Source organism: Paramisgurnus dabryanus, chromosome 14 (genome assembly GCF_030506205.2).
Source record: "Paramisgurnus dabryanus chromosome 14, PD_genome_1.1, whole genome shotgun sequence".
Lineage (NCBI taxonomy): Eukaryota > Metazoa > Chordata > Actinopteri > Cypriniformes > Cobitidae > Paramisgurnus > Paramisgurnus dabryanus.
This window is the reverse complement of record NC_133350.1, coordinates 15,366,245-15,391,501: the sequence shown is the minus strand read 5'-3', so window position 1 is coordinate 15,391,501 and position 25,257 is coordinate 15,366,245. Positions and strand designations below refer to the sequence as shown.

Here is a 25,257-nt window from a genome sequence, read left to right as displayed (position 1 = left end):
GTTCGGGGTGTCATGTGTGTGGCTCGTCATGTCAAAATGTGTGTTTGGTGTGTCATGTTACCTTTGTGCATCATGCGTCATGTTAAAATACGCTTACGTTCACAAAATACTAGCAAGACACTAATTTAACACTAAACTCTGATTACACATGAAATTAAGAGAGTATCTGGCAAACGTGAACATCTCTTTTATCATAAACCATTTCGAAGTGTCTGCAGCAGGCACGTATTTTGACATGACGCCTGATGCACACAGGTTCACATGATGCGCCGAACACATATTTTGAAATGACGAGCCACACACATGGCGGGCTAAATACATGTTGTGATGAGCTTCGCATTGTGCACCCTCGGAAAAAAGTCATCGGCTGCCACACTGGACCCCAGGTTGGGAACCACTATGCTCCAACAAAATAAATGTAACACGTAAAAACCTTTGTAGATGCTGTAACGTCTGCACTTCCTCTGAAACCTGAAACATTGAAACTGTCTGTTTTAGAAACATGCCGGTTTTATTTCCTAGTGTGTACAGTAACAGCATTCCCAGCGAGAGACATAACACAGGATATGTCTGGATAACAACAAACACAGTGCCCAGATCAGCCATCTGGCACATGTTAGTCCTCTCAGTCATTGTTAATTCCAGTCTTTTTGATCCTAACATCTCCCTTATCCCAAACAAGATCATTAAGTATTGAAAACCAACACAAGACATGGGAATGCACTAGTATTATGAAAGGATCTGGTGCAGGGGCGTAGGCAGAATTTTTTTTGGGGCGGGCCAGAGCAAAAGTGAGTGGGCCTATAGTTTATCAGAATAAAATTACTTAAATAATAATTAAACCTTAGAGTGGAAAAAAACAATAGACAAACTGCAAAAACAGTGACATCTTTACTTTTCAATTTTGGGCAAAGTCAATAATAAAACACTGTCTAAACATGTTCAACCAACAGAGCTCAATAAAGGCTGAACAAACCAGGCAAAAACAGTTCACCTGAAATAAAGTAGGCTAAAAATAAATTGAAATGACGAAAACTCTCAGCAGAGCACGGTTTGAAATAAATAACAACCAGTGTTGGGCAAGTTACTTCCAAAGTGTAATACATTATATATTACAAATTACTGTAATTTGAAAGTAATTAGTTACATTACAATATTACTGACTCTGAACTGTAATGAGTTACACTACTTTTGCGTTACTTTTGAGTTACTTTCATCAAAATAACTGAAGTATGACTAGGCATTATAAAATGTTAAAATGTAGTTTATTGATGCTTATAAATCTAGAAGTTATGTGTTGGCCCTCGAGCTTTGAATAGGCACAGTGAAGACTTATGGCAAAAAACAGTAACAATGACTGTCAGAGTCATAAACATGGACAAATGATCTGGTAAAAGTCTGGTAAATGATGGTAGACATACCAAACACAATAAAGCTAGAGCTCACTATAATGCAACCTATAGACTAATAACATGGCAAGACACGCAACCTCTTTTCATTTCTATTCTTTAATTCACTTTTAATTCAGATTCACAGCACAAACCTGTCATGCACTGGGTTGACCCAACTTATCAAAAAGTGCTATTGGAGGATCAGGCCTCAAGGAATACAGCTCATTTCAGTACAATATAAGGATTACATGTAGGTTAACATATAATTACTTAATAAAACACAGACAAACAGAGGAACACTGCTTTTTGCCAAACAATGAATATAGGCTCCCATACAAAGGCTGGTAAAAACTTTAACCAGTGATGTTTAAATGTACTATTTAAATAACCATGTTTAAGTCTACATTAATGGTATGTTGTAGTTTAGGTTGCTGTTTGTAATAAAACTGTAGATAGCATAGGAATAGCCTAGCAATCTATTTTGTATATGGACTGTAACCATAGCAACGTTAGCTTACCTTGTCATTGCTGGTGTGGTGAAATGGATTTTACTGGCAAGATTTCTAAAAGTCTCTTTACTTCTGAGGTTCAAGCAGCACAGGAGACCGATAGAAACTTTCTGTTGCTTTTACTTAGTGCTCTCATTCGCAGAATTTTGCATATGCGGCGCTACCGAACCTGATTGCGACCACTTTAGTCAATGCTTATACAGCCGCGGACTTCCCAGATTCGGCTCTTTAAGAAACGCGTCAAATACAAAATTAAAGTAAGAATGAACATGCTGCATACAGCACCTGGAAAACAGCCTTAAGCTGCGTCCCAAACCGCCTACTTCCATACTATATAGTAGGCAAAGGTACGAGAAGTAGTGCTTTTCGCCTACTATATAGTATGGAAGTATGCTGTTTGGGACGCAGACATTACTATTTTACCCGCAGCTTTTTCCTGTGTGGATGCTGGTCGCGCGCATTAGTCAAAAATAAAAAAATAAAATAACACGTCTATTTTTTTAATGCATTGTTGTAACGCGCTCGTTACTAAGACTGTAACGAGTAAAATATTACCAAAATTTTATTAGTAATGCGTTGTTTCTGCGTTACAGCAAAAACTAATATATTACTGTAATATATTATATTTTGTAATGCGATACTCCCAACACTGATAACAACACACTGCCTAAGTTATGTTAAATCAACCATATACAGTGCAATCAGCCTGTTGGAAATTAAAAAATAGCAACTCATTTAAATTAAACAATGTAAGTTTAACATAAGGCTGGCATACATCTATACACAACACACCACTTAGTTAAATCACTTCACGAGCAAAAATAAGGAAATTAGTTAAACAGCATGCCTACCTTTGTTGTTTTAATTCTACAAAAGACGCAAACGCCTGCGTTTGATGTTGAAAACAGAAATGATCTCATTATAGTCCAAAGAGTCACAGAGTTCTTTTTTAAAAAACAAAAGGTTGTTGAGGCGGGCAGTAACTCATGGATGCAAATTGGGTTGTGAAGGTGGTTCATCAATTGCAGTTAGATCGGCGGGTAACCTGTGTCAGACTGACCGGGAGAGAGCACTGGAACTGCCGCCAGAGAGCAAGCAGCAGCCGGCGCCACCAGCGTCTGAAGAACTGGGCTGGTAAGACTCGGTAGATGGAGGCAGTGGCGTATCTTCTTCATCAAATCTTGCTTTTTTAAATAACACATTAAAGAAACTTTAGCCATTATTGTGGCAATGTTAATATTAGCTAAAAAAGCAGTTAGCAAAGTTAGCTGGCAGACTGCCAGAGCCCGCCGGCTGCCGCCCCCCACAGAGTCTTTCTATCAGAACTCCTAGCAACCAAGCAACCAATTACGTTTCGGAAGCTTCCTACAACTTGCTTCAACAATTCCATTTTATTTAGAAAGCAAATTAAACACACACCAGTCAATAATAAAGCCGGTTTATGTTAATATATTTTATTAAATACATTTGAATAATAAAAAAATGAACTAAAAATGTATTTTGGTTAAACTTGCCTGGGCGGGCCAGGGAGTTATGTGGGCGGGCCAGTGCCGCCCTGGCCCATTACTGGCTACGCCCCTGATCTGGTGATGATATATACTATGATGTGTCTTTGTGATACAGAACTATGCAAACTTCTAAAACATAAGACAGAAGGTTTTTAAAACCTAAAGAAAAGTTTGTAAGATTTATGTCAGTCTGCATTATGCCTAGGTCACACCAGACTGTACAAATAGGGCAGTGGCGGCTCATGACTGCTCATCCAAGGGACGCAAAGTCAAAATAAGTGTTTGGAGTGTCATGTGTGTTGCTTGTGTTTTCAAAATATGTGTTTGTTGCGTCATGTGAAGCATGTGCATCACATGTTTTGTCAAAATATGTGCCTGCTGCACACGCGTCAAAACTGTTTATGATAAAAGAGACGCTCACTTTCACAAAATACACACAAGACACTCCCTTAACAGTAAACTCTGATTATGCATGAGATTATGTGAGTATCTGGAAAACGCGAGTGTCTCTTTAATCAGCAGGCACTTATTTTGACAAGACACGTGATGCAAATAGGTTCACTCGACGCGCAGAACACATATTTTGAAATTACAAAACACACACATGACGGGCTACATACATGTTGTGACGAACTTCGCATCGTGCACCCTCGAAAAAAGAAATCACCGGCCGCCACTGGAATAGGATCTAGTGTGACCGTGGCATTAGCTGTACTCGCATCTGCAACCTAACACGGTGGTCCCTTTGACTTGTAGTACCATCCAAAGCAACCTAGCACCCACCCCAAAACACCTTAGTCACCACAAAGCACTGCCCTTAAACCACTCAGAACATCTAAGCAACCACATATGCCCAGGCAACCCCCTTACATCATGTTAGCGAGACTTTTAAAAGTTATGCAAAAACTTCCTGTGTTTTTAAGAAGTAAAATACAAAACTTAATAGGTCATCATAGTTTCAACACTTAGTTCCAACAAGCATTCTTTCTTTCACTTTTCATTTTTGGAAAATGTAGGGCAAGTTACAAAACAAAAACAGATGCAGAACTGTGGCAAAGTCCGTATTTCATTATTCCCTTCAGGTTTTTTCTGCCCATCTCATTTTTGCTTTGAACAGCGCTCAGGAACCAAGCCATGCTCTATTTTGGTGGTCAAGCTGCTAACAATAGGTTTCTGTATCTTGTGACTATATTTATACTGGACCGGAGTGATGTACTAACATGGGGCGAGCCCAGCTGTTTGTGGTTTAGACGTTGACTTCCTGTGTTTATTACAGCAGGATCTGAACTTCCAGGCCCTCTTTTCCACCCAGTTCACAAAAGTATTTCAATGGAATGAAGGCTTGGAGAAAATGTAGGGGGATGATTCAATCAAATGAAAAACAACAACCTTTATAAGACAAACAGAAATATTTGAAACTAAACAAGATTAGGTCTGCCACAACGCTGCAAGGTTCTTGATAAATGCTGATAAACAAATCGTTTTAACTTGAGACTAGAAAACAGATGTCCGCAATTAAGATCGGGGAACACAGTAACATGATACCTGGTTAAGTAAGACTAGAGACTGGGCTGAGATGGAACATGTGTGCGCGGGTGGATGCGCAGACGTCGTTCATTTTTCCGTTCTAGTCTGAGGGTTTGGGAATGGGAAATCACCTGAATTCGCTGGGGGTGCCTGCAACTTTGAGATTCCAAATGATACCAGACTGCAATGAATCAGAGTCTTGAATCTTTGTTTTTACAAGAGCAGTCCCATTAAACACAGCTTTAAAGGAGGCATGCAAAGTGTTTACACTTCATGTCATAAATTCTAATTCAAATAGATTTAAAGGATCAGATCTAATAAAATGAATCATTCTGTCATTATCTACTCACCCCCGATTAAAATAGAGATGAAAGCCCCATTAATGTCATAATAAAACTACTCCATGTTTTTTCATGACTTTTACAGTGCTTTTGCATCCTTTCTAAGTCTTGAAAGCTTTAGTCTCTATTTATTGTAAATGCATTTCAAGAGGGATGATTACAAGTCTTGTAAGACTTGTTAAGAGGTGTGCCCGATTCTTCATTTCATTTTTCACTTGTGAGAAAAACCTTGTGAAAATCCATGCAGTTCTCTTAGGGCACATTGTAACTTTTGGTTTAAACAAAAGCTTAAGGGGATTATTAATTTTTTATTAGTTTGGTTTTGTGACAGATGTAAGTGACTTAAAAAGGACTTAAACAGAGATTGTGATAGGGGCCTTCTTTGGGGTTGAATTGGACTCAAGCCATGATCTATTTTGGTGGTCAAGCTGTTAAACAATTGGTTTCTGTATCTTGTGACCCATATATTTATTCTGGACCAGATTCAACTTTTTCAATTCAAGGCCCCTCTATTGACAACTCCCCCCCACTCATAATTTCTAACCAAAAAAATATCCTAGAGCTTGGCATATCTATACAGATCGTATATTAATTTCAAAAATATCAATTTTAGTTGCTTTAGCTTATTTAAATTATTGTTTTGTCTTATATATCTGAAAAATTTTAGGTAATCTTGAGCCCACCTTGGAAGTGTCCACCGGCATGTTACTGGTGTAATATCACACAGCAAAATCACCAGTGTTAAATCTACACTGCTGGTGTTCATATGGGTACCACCATGGTTTTTGTTTCTACCATCCCAAGTTGAAATTAGTATGAGTGCTATAAAAAACTAAGTTTCCTGGTTGCCTCAATATTCTACTATGTTCTTACCTCGACCTAGACAAATTAATACATGGCACAAAATAAAACGTGGCGATTTTTTAAGCGCATAAAAATGAGACCTATATTGTATGGAGGAAGAACACTTAGTTTGCAGCACTTTGACCTTGGCGCGCAGTAACATCATCACTCCTGACTACTCCTTCTCTCGCTCAAACTTCCGAAGTCAGGAGTAAAGATGTTACTGCACCAGAGGTCAAAGTGCTGCAAACTAAGTGCACATCCGCCATACAATATTGTTCTCAATTTTTATTTGCTTATAAAATCGGCACTTGTTTTATTTTGTGCCACCATACTTACTCATGTAACAGTCTTTAAATAGGGAAAACATGGAAGTGTTTGGTGGCTTCTAAATTCATCCCTGTTTGGATCCTAATGCATGAATGGCGCTAGGCTAAATGCTAACACATTCACGACGTGCTGTACAAAGATTAAGTGCATGCATTAAAGAAAGATAGGTGTGTATTAATTTGTCCAAGTTGAGGTAAGAACATAGTAAAATATTGAAAAACTGTGGTGTTTTCCTTTAAAAAACAATTTGCATTTCCTCACTGTAAAAAAGATTTGTTGGTTAAACTTAAAAATGTAAGTTACCTGTCTTAGAAAACTTAGAATTTTAAGTTAATTCAACTTAAAAATATTAGTTGACACAACAATTTTTACTGAACTTTTTGAGTTAACTAATATTTTTAAGTTGAATTAACTTAAAATTCTACGGCAACCATGTAACTTACATTTTTAAGTTTAACCAACAAATCTTTTTTTACAGTGAGGAAATGTGAATTGTTTTTACCTGAGGGAGAGGTGCTAGCAGACCAATCACAGCACTTGCGGTTCGCATAGAATTGACGTGTTGTTATTCTTTTGGAGACGTGCATGTCAGGCTATGCAGTGCTACACACAGCTTACGGCATAGCTGCGGCGTGGGTCTGACGCAGAAGTATAAATCATGCTTAACAGCCCATGTAGTCATAAAAAATGAAGGTGCTACATGCAGAGAAACCATTTTTGGTGACCAGCACAGTCTTTGGATTTTCACCTTTGATTTCCACAAAACAAATAGTTATACATGTTCAAAATTACATTAGGATGTTAAAATAATGATAGTCTCATTTTTAATAGAATTATTCTTTTAAGCTGGTTTCACTTCTGACTTTCTTAAATATTTCCGAAGAAAGTATTCTGAAGGATTTTAAAGCAAGATAACTTATAAAGCATGAAAAACTGGAATTTAAAGATGGTTTCTCCCACAAGTAAGCAAGGTATGCACTTTATTAGTGCTGAGGTCTGCAGAGCTTAAGTATCGGCTGCCCATTGGTGGGAGGAGAAGGGGAAATGTTCCAAACAAAAAACGGACAGACATGAAGCAGCGTTTGAAGCCTTCACAAGAGTAACAGAAAACTGAAAGTGCTCAAGGTCTCGGGACTTTTTCCTGGAGTTCCCGGAGCACCAAACTTGCACTCCTCTAACTTCTTGCAATCTTTCTGAGGTCTCATAACGTTGATGTTCCTATACCTTCTTCAGACATAATAAAGAGAATTTCTAAGCAACCCCTTATTACATCTGTCCAGCCTTGTTATTATGTGCAGAAGTAGGACAGGTTCCCCGTACACATTGTACGTAGGCTGGCCGAGCCGCAGCTGAAATAATAGATGATTTTCTAGTGGTTAGACTGCCTAACATTTAACATGTCACTTTCTGTGATGAATATCTGTGTTGAATATATCAGCGAAAGACTTGATGATAAATTCAACACTTGTCACCTGGTGTGAATAGAGGGAAATAAAGCACGTCTGAGCGACAAATAGAGTTCGATGGTGGAAATTCATCCCCGCTGAACAAACAGCTGAGTGTTTGTTTCTTCCTCCAGATGGCGGCTCCTTCGCCCCCCCTCTCTTTTTTTCTCTTCCACCGTCTGTCTCTTTTGTCATCTGGTTTTCCCTTGCTGGGGTTCTCTGGGGTTTGTTGCTGGAAGCTCCAGCCCATCTTGAACTTTAAGGGAGAGGAAAACGCCTCCAGGCAAGATATACATGGATAGTGTGTTTTTTATGGAAATGAACTGAACAGATCAGGTCTGTTCTCACAACGTCTCCCGTGAGACCTGAACCCCATCTCAACCTCCCTCCTCTTTCTTTATTAGGGTCTGCAGGAAACCTTATGCAATATCTGTTAGATCTGCGCTTGAACTTTCTCTCATTCTGGCTGACTGAAGGAGTCGAATATGACCGGAAATGGTCCATAAGAAGCTGTATCTCTAGGGCCTCACACATCACAGTAATTATCTTACTTGATGTTACAAAGAAAAGATACATGTAATCTGAAACACATGAAATGAGCTGAAATGCCAACATTCTGTGACAAGGCAAATGTTTTGCTTTTCTAGAAGATCATTTCTACAATATTGAAGTCATGGCTGTAACACCACACACTATTGTCTTGCATTGAATAGAAGGAAGTTGTACAATAACTCAAATTTGCGTCATCACATATTAGTTTAAATGTGTTTGTCTGTGAAATCCAGTTTAAAGTCACGTATGATGAGATTTGGAGCATCAAAGTTTGAATTCATTCTTTGGTTTCAATCCTTGACATGACCTTACTCAGTCAATATTAAAGATATCAAGGTTGTGTTTTGGTTATTTGTGTCCATGGCACGGAATTCAGCTTTTATTCGTGCCTTAAGCAAAAAAAAAAATGCAGAAATTTCTATAAATTGTTTTTAGTGTCTGTGGCAAAACCTTTTTTTAATGGCATTTTATGTATTGTGTTCTCGTTGCTTTTTCCAATTTTCTTACCATTGTCGCTTGGGGTTTGGGTTAGAATCACTTTCAGTTACATTGTTAGACATCCTAACCCAAACCCCAACTCTAACCCCAACTCTAGGCAAGAATAGTTTTAAAAGTGGAAGAAAACATGTAGAAACCAATACATAAAAGTACATCCTAACCCCAACGCCAAATCTAACCCCAGCAACAATGATTTAAAAATAGAGGGAAAAAATTTGAAAACAATACATAAAATGACACGAAAAAGAAAGTCATTCCAGGTACAAGAAAAACTATTTATAGAAATTTCTGCTGAGTGACACAAAAAAGACATTCATGCTCAAGTCATGAAAAAAAGCTAATTTTGTGCCATGGACACAAATAAATTTATAAAATTTTTCGTGACTATAACACGACTTGCCGTGAGATGATGTTGGGCTAAACTGAACTCTGAAACAAACACCTCGTCGAAAATAACAAAGGTTTTGGTTTTCTAAAGACGAGGGGAGACGGTGATCATGGATGGATGTAAAGGGAGGTTTAGCAGCCGATTTGTAGTTAACATGGTATACAATATTTGCAGTGTTGGGAGTAATGCATTACAAGTAATCCGCATTACGTAATTATATTACTTTTCTGAAGTAACGAGAAAAGTAACGTATTTCTTTATAAATGTACACATTATTATTTGAGTTACTTTTTTAAAATGCGAGTTACTTTTCAGTTTAATTAATTAAATAAATCAAAAATAATGTACTGAATTAAACTGAACATATTAACGTAGAATTACGCACTCTGTGCGCCTGAGCGGGAACAGTGTGAGTTAGAAACGGAGATGGCAGGCCAGAGCATGACATTTTTGCGATCATAAAATAAACGTGCAAGGCATTAAAGAGATTAAGCCACAGCCAAGTAAGAAAGAGTAACGCAAAAGTAACTTAAAAGTAATGCAAGCATTACTTTCCATTAAAAGTAACTAAGTGACGCAATTAGTTACTTTTTTGGGGAGTAACTTACTTAATATTAAAAGTAACTTTCCCTAACACTGAATATTTGTACATATTTTACACACAGTAATGTTAGCTCAGTGTCATTTGTTATACGCTTTACCTATGATATATAATGTAATCTACTTGTTGTTTATCAAAAATAAACTACTCTAAAAGGACTCTGTTGTTATTGATTCTTTGTGGAGTTTACTGGAAGCTACATTTATTTCACGAAAGCTGTTTGTTTATCTTGTTACTGCTGAACGGACGCACATGCAGTGATGCGATACGCGTCTGGTCGGAACTTTACATTTCCGGTTTCAGTTTTTTTAATGGTCTGACTAGTTAAACTGAACTCTTGAACAAATACCTTGTCGAAAATAACAAATGTTTTGGTTTCCTGGGTAATCTACTTGTTTATTTTGTTTGCTATATAAATAAACTACTTTGTTGTTATTTATTCTTAGCAGAGTTTACCAAAAGTTACGTATTGACCAAGAAAGCCGCTTGTTTATGTTGTTACAACTGAAACCTTCTATAGGATGATTTTATGTAGAGAACAGTAAACCACAAAATAATGACTTTAGGGGGCAGGGTGATAAATGTGAATGAAGAATCGAATATTGTTGATCACTTTAATGCCAGATGGAAAGTTTAAAAACCAGCAGGTGGGGAACTGAGGTGAGCTATAAAATGTGTGATCTTATAAAAACTGCATTAAGACCTAAACAAAGAGCAGATGAAAAATAGCCAACGGACACACCTCTCTCCAGATAAAAGGCATTGCTCTCAGTGTGAATGGGTCACTCCATGACCTGCGGAGCATGACCGGTGTCCTCTTCACTCAGCTGCATCAAAAGCCAACCTCCAACGTTTTGTTTTAAGACAGCTGAGTGCCTACTGGATTCATTCTGGAGACTTTCAGCACTCGGCCATGGGTGTTCTGGGCTCAAAGGAAAACCATGCCCTGATCTGCCAAAAACCAGCCAGGGAGTTGTGCACGTGGCTGCGACACAATGCAAGTTTTTAATTCCTCCCAAAAGGAGCAACCCAACCCCCAATCCCCTCTGATTTAGACCCTAAGCCTGATCCCAATTCATAAATGTTTAATGAGGTAGAGCTGGAATATACTCCTTTCACACTGGGTCTTATTAGCCTCTCGTGATTTGATTTAGCTTGACAACATCATCTGCTCACACGGCACTCCAGGTACAACTATACTGTATCTGATACGAATCACATCACGCTAGTGAATTTTCAGGTCTGTTACTAGTTATGTATGAATATTAAAACAGAACCACAGCCCAAGGAGCTTATTTATACCCAGGCTAATAAAGTCTAACAGTAAATAAGCTCTTTTGAATAACACGCAACTCTCAAGCATCTCAATCACTTGATACGGTAGTTTAATGTAAAAACAAACAAAGCAACTTGTTTTTAAACATTCTTAAGTAGCATGCCGGAGATATTTAAACTTGAGGTAAGGGTGGTAACGGTTGTTGTTAGGATACAGACAGGCAGTGTTCATCCATTATTCTGTAGCGCAGGGAAACTGTTTGAAGATAGATGGGAACTTTCAATCCGTTTAGGTCAAGCCTTGCTGCCTTGAATGGAGCTCTGACCAAATGTGTCAGATCTATTGTGATTTGGAATGAATTATTTGGCTTAGGAGCATCAATAGAGGGGCCATAGAAGGGCTTTCTGGTCAGACTTCACATAGATTAGTGAAGCCTGGAGGTATAAAAGTGAATGTTTATAAAAAGTGTCAACATGCCTCTGTTAGTTAGGGACCACCTCTTATCATTGTATGGATGCAGGGCCCACAGCTGTGTTTATTAATACAATATTTGCATTCATTTCTGTCTGTACGACTTTAATTTCTTTGACGTTTCTACATTAAAATTCCAACTTAATAGGTAACAGCATGTGATACTTTAAAACTATCTGATGCATTGAAAGAAAAAAGGGCAATTAAAAATGTATGCAAAACACTTTATGAGTCTTCTTTAAAAGGGTTATAGGCCTATAAAAATGTAATGGATATTTCACTAATGAGGAAAACTCATGTTTTAAATTTAGACATTAACAAAATAACACAAAAAGTGTCTTTAGAGTTATTACCCTTTTAATAAAATTAAATGTTATTACATTTAGACAAAATGCTAAATGCTCTTTCATTTCTAAGTTCCTTTGAATAAATTTGTTAAATTAAAGGTCACGTTCTTCCTGATCCCATTTTTCAAACTTTAGTTAGTGCAAAATGATAAAGCTCAACGTCCACTTCCAGGCAATTTATTTTCTTTAACAGAAGTCCTCTTTCAAAGCCTACAGCGAACGGCCGGTTTGGACTACACCCCCCTACTTCCTGATTGAATGACGTCAGTAAAACTGTTTTTGGACTAAACTCCGCCCACAGGAATACGTCAGTCGCCAGCATTGGATCAAACAGCTCTGCTAAGCTAAGCTGCTGTCGAATCACAACACACTAAACAACAAACTACACAATCAGATCTCATTACGTATTTCTGAAGGAGGGACTTCATAGAACAAGGAAGACATCAGCCCGTTTTAGGACAGTGAACACAGCGATATACTGATAAGTAAATTGTCTGAAAAATACCATGTTTTTTTTTAACGTTAAACATGAACACATGTTATATTGCGCACTGTAAACATAATCAAAGCTTCAAAAACACAGAAAGAACGGGACCTTTAATACATATAAACGGACAGATAAGAAAAACAGAGCTCACGTTCATCAGGATTTCCAGGAATGCTTCCCCAAAATGAGTATTTAAAAATATGTAAACAATGACGGCGTTGAGCTTAACGGCTGCTGAATGTAAATTAAATGCTTGTGGAAAAAGTTCAATGAAAGCCTAGGAGAAAAACCCCAACTACCTCAAAATAAACGCCTTCCAGCAGTAGCTGTGCATAATTTCAGCTAACCAAAATGTGAGCCCATTTGCCACACACGTCGAACTAAATGAACCCAAACAAAACAAGGTCTGCACTCAAGACGCAGCGCCACATCAAGCCAACTTAAATACAATGTATGTTGGCAAACGTTTGCACAGTCAGGGCCAACAAGTTTTGTGGGAGTCATTTTAACCCAGAGAAATCTCAACTCACTATAAAACAGATTATTTAAATCTACATGATGTAATAAAAGACTGTTTCAGCAAGCATTGAGTCTGGCTTCGGTGAAAAATATACACTTGACACAGCATTAACACCTTTCTCCAGGTTATATGCTGCAGAGACTTTGTATGATCTCATTAAGATTACTGTATTACAAAGTTACTGTAAGATCCTGCCAAATCATAACAATATGCAGACTGTCATTCCCAATCTATAATACATAGGCAGACACTTAAGTGATCACAGAATGATAATTTATACAATGAAACATCAAGATGCTCCTACATCCATGATGCTTTCTGTCTACAGCATAATAACAGCTAAAGCCAACTTTAACAGTTGCCAAACTTTTTTGCCTTGACCGAGTCTTACATATTTACAACACTGAATTCCCCTGAAACAGGTGCCAACACTGGCAAGTATTTTATATGCTTCACGATTGCTGAAGTAAGCTATCCCAATTTAAAAACAGATTACCTCACCGTGATATGGTCATGGTGGTCTACATCAAAACTGCATGAAACAGTAGATGAATAAACCAGCATGCAAACAGTCATTTTTGTTGTTTGTGGTACGTGTCTAACTCACCTGTAGAACTGAAGCTCCATCTCGAGCTGTTGAACTTGTCTCTTAAGAACAGGAACGTGACTGGCTTTGGCCTCCAGCTCTTTAACTTTCTTGAAGCTACTGAGCACGGCTTGCCTGGCCTCCTCAACCCTTTTTCTCATCTGCACCTGTTCCTTCTTTAGAGTCCTATTACATTCCTCCAGCATCAATACGGTTTTGCGTGACACCTGCAGTTCTTGCTCCAGCTTCTGGTTGAAGAACATGGCTTCCTCGATCTGACCGTCTCGGGAACTCCGGATGAAATCCATCTCTCTCAAGAAACTCTGGATGTCCTTTAAGTTCCCAGCAGTGCTGGGCTTCTGTGCTGTTCGCCTTTGGTGGGCAATGAAACAGCCACCCTCAGGTTTGTGTTTTGAGTGGCTTTTCCACAGCCCCACCTATGATGCACAGACATATATGAAGACATATGCATAATACATTTACGCCTTTAGCAGAGGTTTCATGCAAAGCAACTATACATTAATATGTGTGTACTACTCTGGGAATCGAACCTGCATCCTTTGGGTTGCTAAAGCAGTGCTTTGTCAATTAAGCTTTGTGAACATTTGATAAATTCCTAGATGCTACAATCTAAAAAATGCTGGGTTATTTTAAACCCAACGTTGGGTCATAAAATGGTTATCTTTGACCCAACAATAGGTACAATGACATGCATTGAGCAGGTTAAAACGTACCTGCTAAAATCCAGGACAATAAATGACAATACCTGTAAAGCCAACGATCGAGCATCACTGCTTTGAAGTGCCGCGCGCATATCCTCCACTAACTCCCTGAGACTGGCATTTTCCTCTTCAAGTTTAGTTATTCTGTCCTCAGCCTCTTCAAGGGCAACGATTTCCTCGTAACATTCTTTAGTACATGATCCACGTTTACATCCCGATCTGTGTTCATCGTCAGACTCCACACTGGTACCCAACGACAGCAGCTTCTCGCGTCGTCTCAAAGGACTCCGCAGTCTTATCTGCGTCTCTATATGCTCGCTCTCCTTTCCAACCAACAACCTTCCGTTCTCATACTGGCACCCAGCTTTGGTGCTGAAATAGCCGCATAGTTTTGCGTGAAATTGTCTGAAGGTGAATTCTTTGGGTAGGTTATCCAATATCCCCGCGCACTCGTCCAGATCACACTCCTTGCTGAGCCCTAAAATCTCGCAGAGTATGTTAAAATCTTCCGCGGGTATTTTGCCGTCTCCCTGACAGTCTATGTGATGAAAAATCTCTTGGATGTATTGATCCAGCCCGGTTGCGAGAACTATGATTTCGTTTTCCACACCACGGTCCAATCCGTAATGATACGCCAGAGTGCTGACTATCCATTGTGTCCTGCGCGCGGGTCGGCTGTATGGATCGCATGCGTCCGACTTTTCCATGCTTTTTTCCTCACGCGAATTCCATTTATATAGTCTAAATGGATTAATGGATTCAACAGATCCTCAAAGCACACAAACAGCATACCCAAGTCTATGTCATATGTACGACAGACCGCCCCACTCTTGTAGTAGAAACTTTCAGTGCGCGTTGCTGGGCGCGCGTGGGGGCGTTGCTGCGGAGGGAGCACGGCCCACAAAATCTCAACTGCAAAGGGGAAAAAAACTTTTGAAAAGGTAACAATCATGGGAGCCCTTCTTGTCAGAAGAGTTTGAAAAACTGTACTTGTGTGTAACTACCCTTCCAAAGACACTTTTACAATAATAAAATGGGACATTTTAGTCATGTATGCATAGACATTTTAAAATAAAAATTTAAAGTTTAAAATGAATAAACAGTATCTCAAATAAAAATAAAATTTAATCAAGAAAATATATTTCCTACATTTCAAAAATTACATCTGCGATAAAATGATGATAAATCTGCAGAAGAACATACTGTATGGCGAATACCAATCTGAGGAGAAATACCTATATGCCCTATAATGGCAAAGCCGTCGAAACTGATACTCTGTAATGAATTGGGGGCGAATAAAAAACCTCAAGCAAGAAAGATGTTTTATGCCTAAATAATGTCGTTTTACAGCGCACCAGTAAGTAAGCTTTGAGTGTCCGTGAAGTTGAATGTCGACAGGTCTCTGTGTAGAAAGTGTTGCTGACAGTAGAGCTCCCTGAGCCGCGTGTCATTTCCTATTTACTGGGTCTGGTTGTCAAGGCGACGCAAGGCATTCCTTATAACAAAAGACAACTTACAAAGTTATACGAGAGTGAGATCGCGATTTTCCAATGCGATGAATTGAAACAGAAATTCAGCTGTAAGACAACTACAATAATGGTAAGTTTGATATTTGACTTAATTTAAAAATTTTTATTAAACATTGTTTAAAAATTGTGTGCAGTTCTACTATTCTAGGCTAGGTTTTGTTCTAAAATAACGTTACATATTTTTTCCTCAGTTATGCAATTTTAAATGTTTCTTGAAAAAATAATACACACTTTCTCAACAAAAAAAAAATAAGTCTGAAATCAACGTCACATGTACTATTTGTTCTTACATTACGTTACGAGTCAGCCTAAGAATAAACAAATAACAAACATGTTTAAAAACAATAGGTAGCCATAATCTATACAGAAAATATTGTAACCATAAAAAATAATTAAAGTGCTAACAAATCAATAATAAAATAATACCTCAATACTGCTTTGAAACGGTTCTTATATCTCGTTTTCTAGGACCAGCATACATGTATCCCAATGGAGTGCACTGACTCCACAGCATCACCTGACATGCAAAAGACTGATGAAGACAACTGCTCTATCCAAAATCTCTCTTTAAACACTAGACCACTCATAGACAGCGGACCAGAAAGTGACAACAGTGAAGACCCTGATGTAAGCACTCCAGAGACCTGCCCTCTGGTGGAACAAACTGACTCCAGTTATATAGTAACATGTACAGTCAACATAGCAATAGCCATCCTTAAAGGTACTGTAGCATTTCTTGTTGCACATTATTTAAGCTTTGATATATTTGCATGGCCGTGTTTTTGTGAAAACAAGAAATGACGTGATTTTATTCTGTCCTTTTCAAGAAGAGGATGAGAAACCTTTAAGTACGTCCGAGAAAAGGAAGAAGGGAACAAAGAAAAAAGCATCCAGTGATGTAGTGGAGGCCCCCAGAGCTGAAGGGTATTACTGCATTGAGTTCAATATGTTTCCTGATGAGCCTGAGCCAATCAGAGTGGATCTAGTGATGTTTGGCTTGGCAGCTAAAGTCTACATGACAAATGAAACTAAGGTAAATTTGCGTTCCTGTAGCTCAATTGCATTGCTTTAGCAGCACAAAAGGTCATGGGTTTGATCCCCAAGTAAATACTGATCAAATGTGTATACCCTGTAATGCATTGTATGTTAAATCGGATAAAAGTGTCTATCTGATGCATGAATGTAAATTATTTAAGTTGCAGAGCTGTATAAAGGATTATACTACTTTATTTTGCCACAACAACCAAACAGTTGTTGTTGGTAATGAATTATATATAATGTTCTGCACAGAGCCGGCCCAGCCACTAAACGACACTTGCAATTGCAAAGGGCCTCGTGGCCAGCAGAGGGCCCCCTAAAGTCACTTAGCTAGTGTTTGAAAAAAATCATTCATCAAAAGTAACATAAAATAAATATAAATATTCATTATTTATTATTATGGCAATTTTAAAAAGGCTGTTACTTGTAATTATAGTTATTATGAAAGTTCGCTAATAAGATCTCTTTCTTGCCGAGATTGATTGACACACAGCATCCAGCGCAGCAGCCAATCAGTGCCCGCGACTATGTGCAGGCGAGCATCCCGCCCACAGAACGCAATGTTGAGTTGAGCCGGATCACTGATAAAGACGCAAACTTTTGCTGTTGCTTTAAGGACAATTTCTTTAATGTTATGCGTGTTTGTGCGTAAATGCGAAGTAAGTGGATCTTATTTGACTTCGGTAATGACCAAACCTGTGTTCTGTTTGACTTCTCTTTCTTACATTTGCCATCATAACGTGAATTGGTTTATTAAGCTTAATAATTAATATTTAAACGGTTTAACGTGGTAAATTAATTCTGTTACGCTTATATTTCACGTATGCCATTGTCATTTCTACATATTTATGTCATTAGTGTAATTATATTGTTAAACGTCTGAATTTAAAGTGTTATATGTGTAAGAGTAAACAAACTCATGCGCATATGCGTGGTACATGTCCAGACAGCGCACCGTTGTTAAACCACCTACTAGCCTTTGCAAAAGTGTATAATGTCACTGTTCGGTGTTTAATATTTAAACTATAGCAGTGCATATGACATACAGTAGCCAGCTTTGTTAGATTAATGTTATGAATGCAATGTTAATTGTTAATCTTCAATTATTAATATTATTTGCAAGTGAATTGTTATTATCCACAAACCTATGTTTGTGTCAGATTTAGCTCATTTCAAACAAGAATGTTAGGTACTATTAACCTTGTTTGTTGGGTTTTAGATATTATTGTTAATTTTGTTTATTTGAAAAATTTAAACATTTAAGTATTATATTTATTATTTTATATAATATTTTAATTAAATGTTATTCTATTTACTCTATTTCATTTTAATTATATATAGGCTGTTGTTTGTGCGTCTTAATCTCTGGTGTCAATTAAAAATGTTTCTTTGATGGTCAGTGAAAATCACTTTATCAGTCTTTTTATTCAGCAAGTTCATCAGTGTGTGTTTGTTGCACTGCACTGCCATTCAGTTCAGTCAGTGGTATCATATTTTTCCTGTTAGACATCAAACATGGAACTCAAATCAAGAACTCAAGGGGGCAGTTTCCCTGAAAGGAATTAAACTAGTCCTAGACTAAAATAAAGGTAGGCTAAGAGCTGTCCAAACTGAAAAAAGCTTGCACTGACATATCTTAAAATACACCAGTGCCCTTTGTTTTGCCTCAAAATCCACACAAATAATGTTTTTAGTGCGGCATTTTTGTTAAAATTAGTTATGTTTTCTAATTAAACTAAGGCCGAGTCCTGTCTTAAGATATTCCCTGTCCGGGACCACCCCAAGGTCTTTTATTGTCATTCTGTAGGCTACATGTTGCCACATAAGAACGAAATACGTACTCAGGACCAGCAAAAAAGATCATTAACATACAGTATACATAGAATAATTAAAACATAATTTAATAGACACATTTAAAAAAATAGCATATTAGATATCATATGTGCAGTATAGTCATAAGGTAGTCATTGCTTTTCTTTAGGCCTTACTTAAAACGGTCAAAGGGCCCCCGACTAAATTTTGCTTAGGGCCCCCAAAGGTCTAGGGCCGGCTCTGGTTCTGCATCACTGATGCAATAAAACCTGGTTTAGGGTATCAGTTAAACCCCCCACAGATTCTGTTGTGTGTCTTGCTGTTCACAGGAAACACCTTTTGTCTACCACTTAAAAACGATAATTACCACATTTATTTATGTCTCAACAAGTTGATACACACAAGTTGGCATCTCCAAATTCATCTAACCTGCATGTATTTGTACTGTGGGAGGAAAAATAGTGCATTTAAGAATAAATTAGCATTTAATCCCAAACTTATGTGCTATACTTTCTGACAAGGTGGTGAAGCCATGGCGAGAAGGAAACCAGGTGTGGGTTGGCTGGTCTCAGACTTTGAAACTGAACGTGACAAAAGAGCTCCTAATAAAAATGGCCTCCCATATAATCACTGTTAAAGTGTGGGAAGGTAAAGATAAAGTGTCCTTCAAAGCCAGGAATGACAGACCTAAAGCTTTTAGACTACCACAGGAGAGGTCTGGAGAAGATCCAGATGAAATGGGTATGGTCTTCTATTACAAAATTAGAATGTTTATAATTTCCTAAAAATACCAGTGTGTGCCAAAATTGAAATTTTCATTATTTTTAAAGCTGGCATTAAGAAGATGGTTTATAAGTTGAGAGCTTTCTATGAGAAGGAGAATCTGGGAAGCACATCTATGAAACACCAGAGAGGTCCTGTTGCAAATGGCTGTATGAAGCATTCTGAGCTTAGATGTGACACAGGTAGGGATGTTTATACATTTATAATAGATATTTCTTTTGCAAAAATGTACATTTGTTCATTTTTTTTTTAGTTTTCCAAAATACATAAATGAATCAAATGAATAGAACCTTGAATTTTAACCCAGCGGTGTGTTCTGTCCAATATTTACCCATTATGGGTCAAAAATAACCCAGCCATTTTTAGAGTGTATAAAAGTGTCTGCCCAATGCATAAAAGGTGCAATGTGTAACTTTTAGGAGGATCTCTTGAAAGAAATGCAATAAAATATACATGACTATATTTTAGTGGTGTGTAAAGGCCTTACATAATGAACCTTTATGTTTAAATTTCCATAAAATGATCTGTTTACCTTAGAAAGATCTACATACACCACAGGTCCCTTTACATGGAAGTTGCCATTTTGCATGTTTTTACAGTAGCCCAAACCAGACAAACTGCTTTACAGAGCGCCTTTCGTCACCACGTTGTCTCCCATGATGACATGTTTGTCCTGTGACAGCTTCTTTATGCGTTTCGAAAGGGAGGGGTGAACAGTGGACTGAGCCGTTGGTTGCAATTCACAATGTCACTACTAGATGCCGCAAAAATCTACACATGGCACCTTAAAGTATTTTTATTGAAACTGAATAAGCATTCTTCACCCTGTTGTTGTCACTTAGGCTATGAAAGTTCTTGAAGACTATACCGTTAGCACTCATAGCTCACCTGTTTGTCTCAACTCAGTTCCTTTTAAGCATGATTTGGCAATAGACAAGAAAATAGTGCCTGCTCAGAAGAGTTCAGACTTCCAGGAACAAACACTGGAGAATGCAGAATTCCTAGAGGTTAAACAACAAAAGGAAGCTGCTTCACTGGAGCTCAAGTCAGCTTCCCTTCTAACAGGTAATTTCTGCCAGGCATCTTCTAAAATGTGTACTGTGTAAATATATACACCCTCACATCTATATTCACATCACCTTTGAGACATAACTGTTTGCAGTAGCGCCTATTATATATAAAAACCCCTAAAACCATGCACCATTCATTTTCATTAGCTGTTGTATTCATCCACCATTATGGCTCTAATTCACAGCTTTCCTATAAATATGTGTTTATGGTGACCAGCTATTTAGGGGTTGGTTCCCCTTGTCTAAATGCTGTGGGGTGGGGCTGTGTTAGGGCCTTCCCTGCAGGGCCTTTACGCTACTTGGCCCCCAATTGGCTGTGGAGGGGTATCAGCCAAAACCGACTGACTGCTGCTTTAACTTTTGATGCCTTGTTCAAACTTCTAATGCTTTTTTCTTTGTCTGTATGTTAGGGGCTATGACACTCACTGACTGTTTGCAGCTGTGTTATGGAAAAGTGAATGAAGGATTCTGGAACATTACTCTAGATCAGCCACTTATATCTGAAGAGCTAAAGGCTGAGCTCAACCCGCTGGTCATTACTATTTTATCTGCTTCATCTCTACCATCCACTCCAGTTCCCTTTCATATACTTAAGGTAGATATTACTATAGAGCCCAAAATAAAATCATATATTTTTATCAGTAATAATATTCCTCTTTCAACAGGAAAAATGTCTTCCTGTGTACTGCCAGTATAAGTTCCACAACATGCGTCTTTATAGAACCAAAGCCTGTGATCACAGCGCTAATATTTACTTCAAGGATATAAATGTGATTTTTACTGGTCTACTGAGCCCTGGACAGCTGCATGAGTTTCTTAGAGGTCCGCCTTTGGAGATCGAAGTCCATGATCGGGATAGAAAACTGAAAAGTAAAACCAGACCTTCAACCGTGTTTGGAACTGACCCCGATGATTTTAAACTAGCTAGTGTTGTACTAAGTATAACCAAGTTGACGGCTCATGATGTCTTCAAGGAAGAAAGAGAATTCCATGATCCATATGGAATAGCAAAACTAGATCTTTCCGATCTCCTAACCGGATGCAGATATTTGAAGCTCAGTTTGCCCATTAGGTGTTCTGCTTTCGGGCAAAGTGAACCAGAGAGTACAATGCTTCAGACTTTTGTGGATCATTCAGAAATGCCAACAGGTCATTATATAGAGGCTGATTCCCATCTAAAAGTTCAGGTGGAGTTAGCATATCCCCTACATCCCGAGGGTGCCACAGGTGAAGACGACTGCCCTTTTGGTCGCATCATATATGTTTTCAAATATAATAATACTCCTGTTTTAGCCAAACTGACATCTGAAATTCTACAAGTCAATTCAGAAGCTTTCCAACTTGACTCCTATCCAGAGGAAACAACCGAGCGAGTCCTTTCTGGTCATAAAATGAGCGCCAAAGACAGAGAAAACAAAACCAGAAATGTTCTCACTGGATTTCATATAATGGATAAAGCTCTTCACCTTTTCGTTCTAGAAGGATTGAAGGATCAAGCAATCAAAAGACTGTGGACGCAAGTGCCTATGAAGTAAGACAGTCATCATTTAAAATGCTTCCACATGTGCACAAAATTCAAAAGATTCCTGAAGATCACACAGACCGATCTTTTCTGATCTTTTCCAGGTTGAATGGTGATGAGGAGGACCAGGTGACAGTGCTGTACAACTCAGACCTGAGTTTCTCTGTGCGTCTCTATGACACGCTTGATGTGGGTCTGAGTCCGATTTACCTCCCGAATCCATTTGAGACCATCATGAGTGAACCTCTGATGTTTATCAGAAATATGATTCCTCGTGGTTGCCTAGAAGCTATGAAACGGTAAAACTGCAATTTTGCCCAAGATGCATCTCTATATTTGGCTTTCCATTTTTCTTAAGGATGGATTAGCATAGTACTACTGTTTGCAAGCAATCAATTGCAAAAGGGTAACAAGTACTATGTCTAACTGAATGCCCTACCTTGTCAAAAAAAAGGTCCTAATATGTACTATGTAGGTACAGATATGTACACAGAAAAAAATGATTCATGAAATTTACTCAATTATTTTAAGGTCAGTGGTCGCAATCAATTTATTTAAGCTACATTTAAAAAAAAAGATTTTTGTTTTGCTAATTTTTTTGTTTAAATGTAGCTTAAATAAATTGATTGCGACCACTTACCTTACAAAAATTGAGTAAAATGAATGAATCATTTTTTCAGTGTATACATTGCTACCAATAATACCTCTGGGGTACCAATATGAACTCTTTAGGAGCAGAGTACTTTTTAAAAGTGTGCCATCCCAGTGACAGCTATGGACCATTTTTAACCATTAGTGTATGGTGTCCATTAAACAAAAGTTTAAATAAGTTTAAAGAAAAGCTTTTGTATTTGGGTCAATGAATTGACGTTAATTATTTTGTGTCCGTATGGTTCAATAAAAGTAAAAAAGTTAAAAATTTTAAATACATTTGCATAAATTCTCCTATTTGAGGACCAAGTCTAAAATTTCTGGTTTTATTTCATTTTGAAAGAATAACTGGGGGATAATTGCAAAACTATCAATGTGGTGTTAGTATTTTTTTAAATGAAAATATAAATATATATAAAAAATGTTTAATAAAATATAATCATCTAGTTTAGTGTAATATAATTTTTTTACATAGGCTACATTTTTACATAATGTGTCAAAGATTATTTAGAAAACAGAGCTGTTTTAGCATTTATCAGGACAAATACTACAAAAACGCATTAAAATACATTTAGAAGTAACTAATAAAATTACATTTTAATTTTTTTTTTTTTTGATGATTATGCTTACATGCCATCAAGGTGGATAAAATATTTAATATTTCTCATTCTTTGGCGCAACTGGCGGTCCTTTCAGTCTTAACTTTCATAAAAAATGGTGCAAATGTAATTTTTAATTGCATAAAATTACTATGTGCATTGAAATAAACCTGATGCATGCTTTTAAAACAAGTTCTTTAAAAATATTTTTAAATTTCTCATCTTCCCAAACAGTTTTTGTCACTGACCCATTTGCTAAACACAGAGAATCAATTGTTGTGAACTTAAGCGGTTTCATTTCTGGTCACATTTTAGAATAAGCCTCCTCCGCAAAGCCAACAAGCTTATAGAAGCAGTACACAACAATCTTTTCCCATCAGCCGACATGGTTCTCAGTTTAACAGAGGAGTTTGGATTGGTTCTGAAGAGAGAACAGTTACAGATGTCAGAGATACAGAAACCTCAGGATGTGCTGGATCATCAAAACATCAAAAAGAGAACCCACACACCTCTTGATAACTTTAACAGAGAATATTTCCAGTGGAAACAACAGTCGGGTAATAATGTGAAAGACTTCATTCAGGTGATTCATCACGATTTTAGTAAAACATTAGTTTTAAATTCAAGGAAAATGATTCAAATAGTAATTTATTGTATGCAATAATGCATTTCAGGTAAATATCGAAGATGTCCATAGGGCGAGCACAGAGTTACACAAATCTAAGCCTGATACGTTTGTGCACAATCTTGATGATGGACAATCTATTCATTCATACAATGTTCAAACCATGAACTCAACTCAAGGGAACGAACAACAACACAAAGACATGGTAAAATTCACTGACAATACCGAAATACATAATGTCCATAATATATTTCATGCATAATACCTTTATTCAAGTTAAAGGAAAAATAAGAAAAATATAACTATTTCTACTCTCCTTAGATCTCCAGTTGCAGTGCCTTTGTCTACCCAGGCTTTAAGAGCAGTATTGAATCTAACCAGCATCCAAAGCGACCTGACGATGCCCGAATAGAAGAACTAAGAAAGGTGCCCTTGCGGTCACATCATACCACCGTTACACCATCTGTGTCATGTTTCCCTCTCACTGCAATGTCAACTTTATGGGCATTCCTAAGCGCTTAAGCAAGAAGATAGAGTTTTACTGATGTTTACATCCAATGCCCACCTCTTTACAGACCCCATGAGGTTAAGAGGGTATTCAGTTGCAGGGCTAACGCTGATATTGGGTTATCTAGAAGCATGTGCTCGTCTGAAATTGATTGATCTGCTTTTCAAAATCTGTAATTTATTGCTCCTCGGAAAACATGAAAGCATAGCATTCAAAAATGCGGACCCCACATGCCTGAAGAAGATGGCTGTTATCATTAGCAGTTTTAACAATTGAATGTGTTATATACATGTTTTCAACAGTGCAACAGATCAGGAATTTGTAATGATCAATTCGTTTTGTGCTAGTGTTGAATTCATTATTTTTTGTTCAAACCACAGCCCTGGAGAGAAAACATTCTCCACGGGAACATACTGAAGCCGACTCTTTCTAGATCCAGACTGCCGTGGATTCAGAGACATCAAGATTTTGAACTTTATTCAAAGTCGCAGTTTGTGTTTGGCCCAGAATTCCCCTTGAGCATCCATTTGGCAGGTACGTTCTCACCTCTGTTACAAACAATTGAATTTTAATGACAGCAGCAACCTAAATTAACAGCTTTATGAAATACAGTAGTTCACCCATATATAAAAATTCTCTCATAATTTACTCTTTTGACGTTTCTTTTGATGCCTCTATGCCAGTTGGACATTATATAGAAGCCAACACCCATTTAAAAATTCAAGGGAAGATATCATGTCCCATCCATCCTTTTGGTTGCATTGTATGTTTTTAGATA

The 25,257-nt window shown here is 37.7% G+C and overlaps 2 protein-coding genes across 2 annotated transcripts in view; one reads left to right on the top strand and one right to left on the bottom strand.

Moving 5' to 3' along the window:
- The window catches only part of efcc1 (EF-hand and coiled-coil domain containing 1), a 26,864-nt gene extending 10,205 nt beyond the window's left edge, over positions 1–16,659 (bottom strand). Inside the window, exons 1-3 of the mRNA XM_065241204.2 lie at positions 16,298–16,659; positions 14,387–15,254; positions 13,642–14,057 (exon numbers count right to left, since the gene is read on the bottom strand). Of these exons, the coding sequence (XP_065097276.1) occupies positions 13,642–14,057; positions 14,387–15,049 (1,079 nt within the window). The 5' untranslated portion in view covers positions 15,050–15,254; positions 16,298–16,659. The remainder of the gene's footprint in view (positions 1–13,641; positions 14,058–14,386; positions 15,255–16,297) is intronic.
- On the top strand, positions 16,361–25,257 carry cfap92 (cilia and flagella associated protein 92 (putative)). Its single transcript, XM_073811849.1, has 8 exons — positions 16,361–16,559; positions 16,627–16,904; positions 19,243–19,490; positions 20,379–20,569; positions 20,970–21,169; positions 21,240–22,105; positions 22,201–22,395; positions 23,614–25,257. Exons 1-8 carry the CDS (start codon positions 16,361–16,363, stop codon positions 24,008–24,010), a joined length of 2,574 nt encoding a protein of 857 aa, XP_073667950.1. The 3' UTR covers positions 24,011–25,257.

Coding starts and splice junctions, on each gene's coding strand:
- cfap92 (XM_073811849.1), top strand. CDS start 16,361: ATGGAGTGCACTGACTCCACAGCATCACCTGACATGCAAAAGACTGAT. Junction 20,570..20,969: donor GTCAGCTTCCCTTCTAACAG/GTAATTTCTGCC, acceptor ATGCTTTTTTCT/TTGTCTGTATGTTAGGGGCT. Junction 22,396..23,613: donor TGCCTAGAAGCTATGAAACG/GTAAAACTGCAA, acceptor CTAAACACAGAG/AATCAATTGTTGTGAACTTA.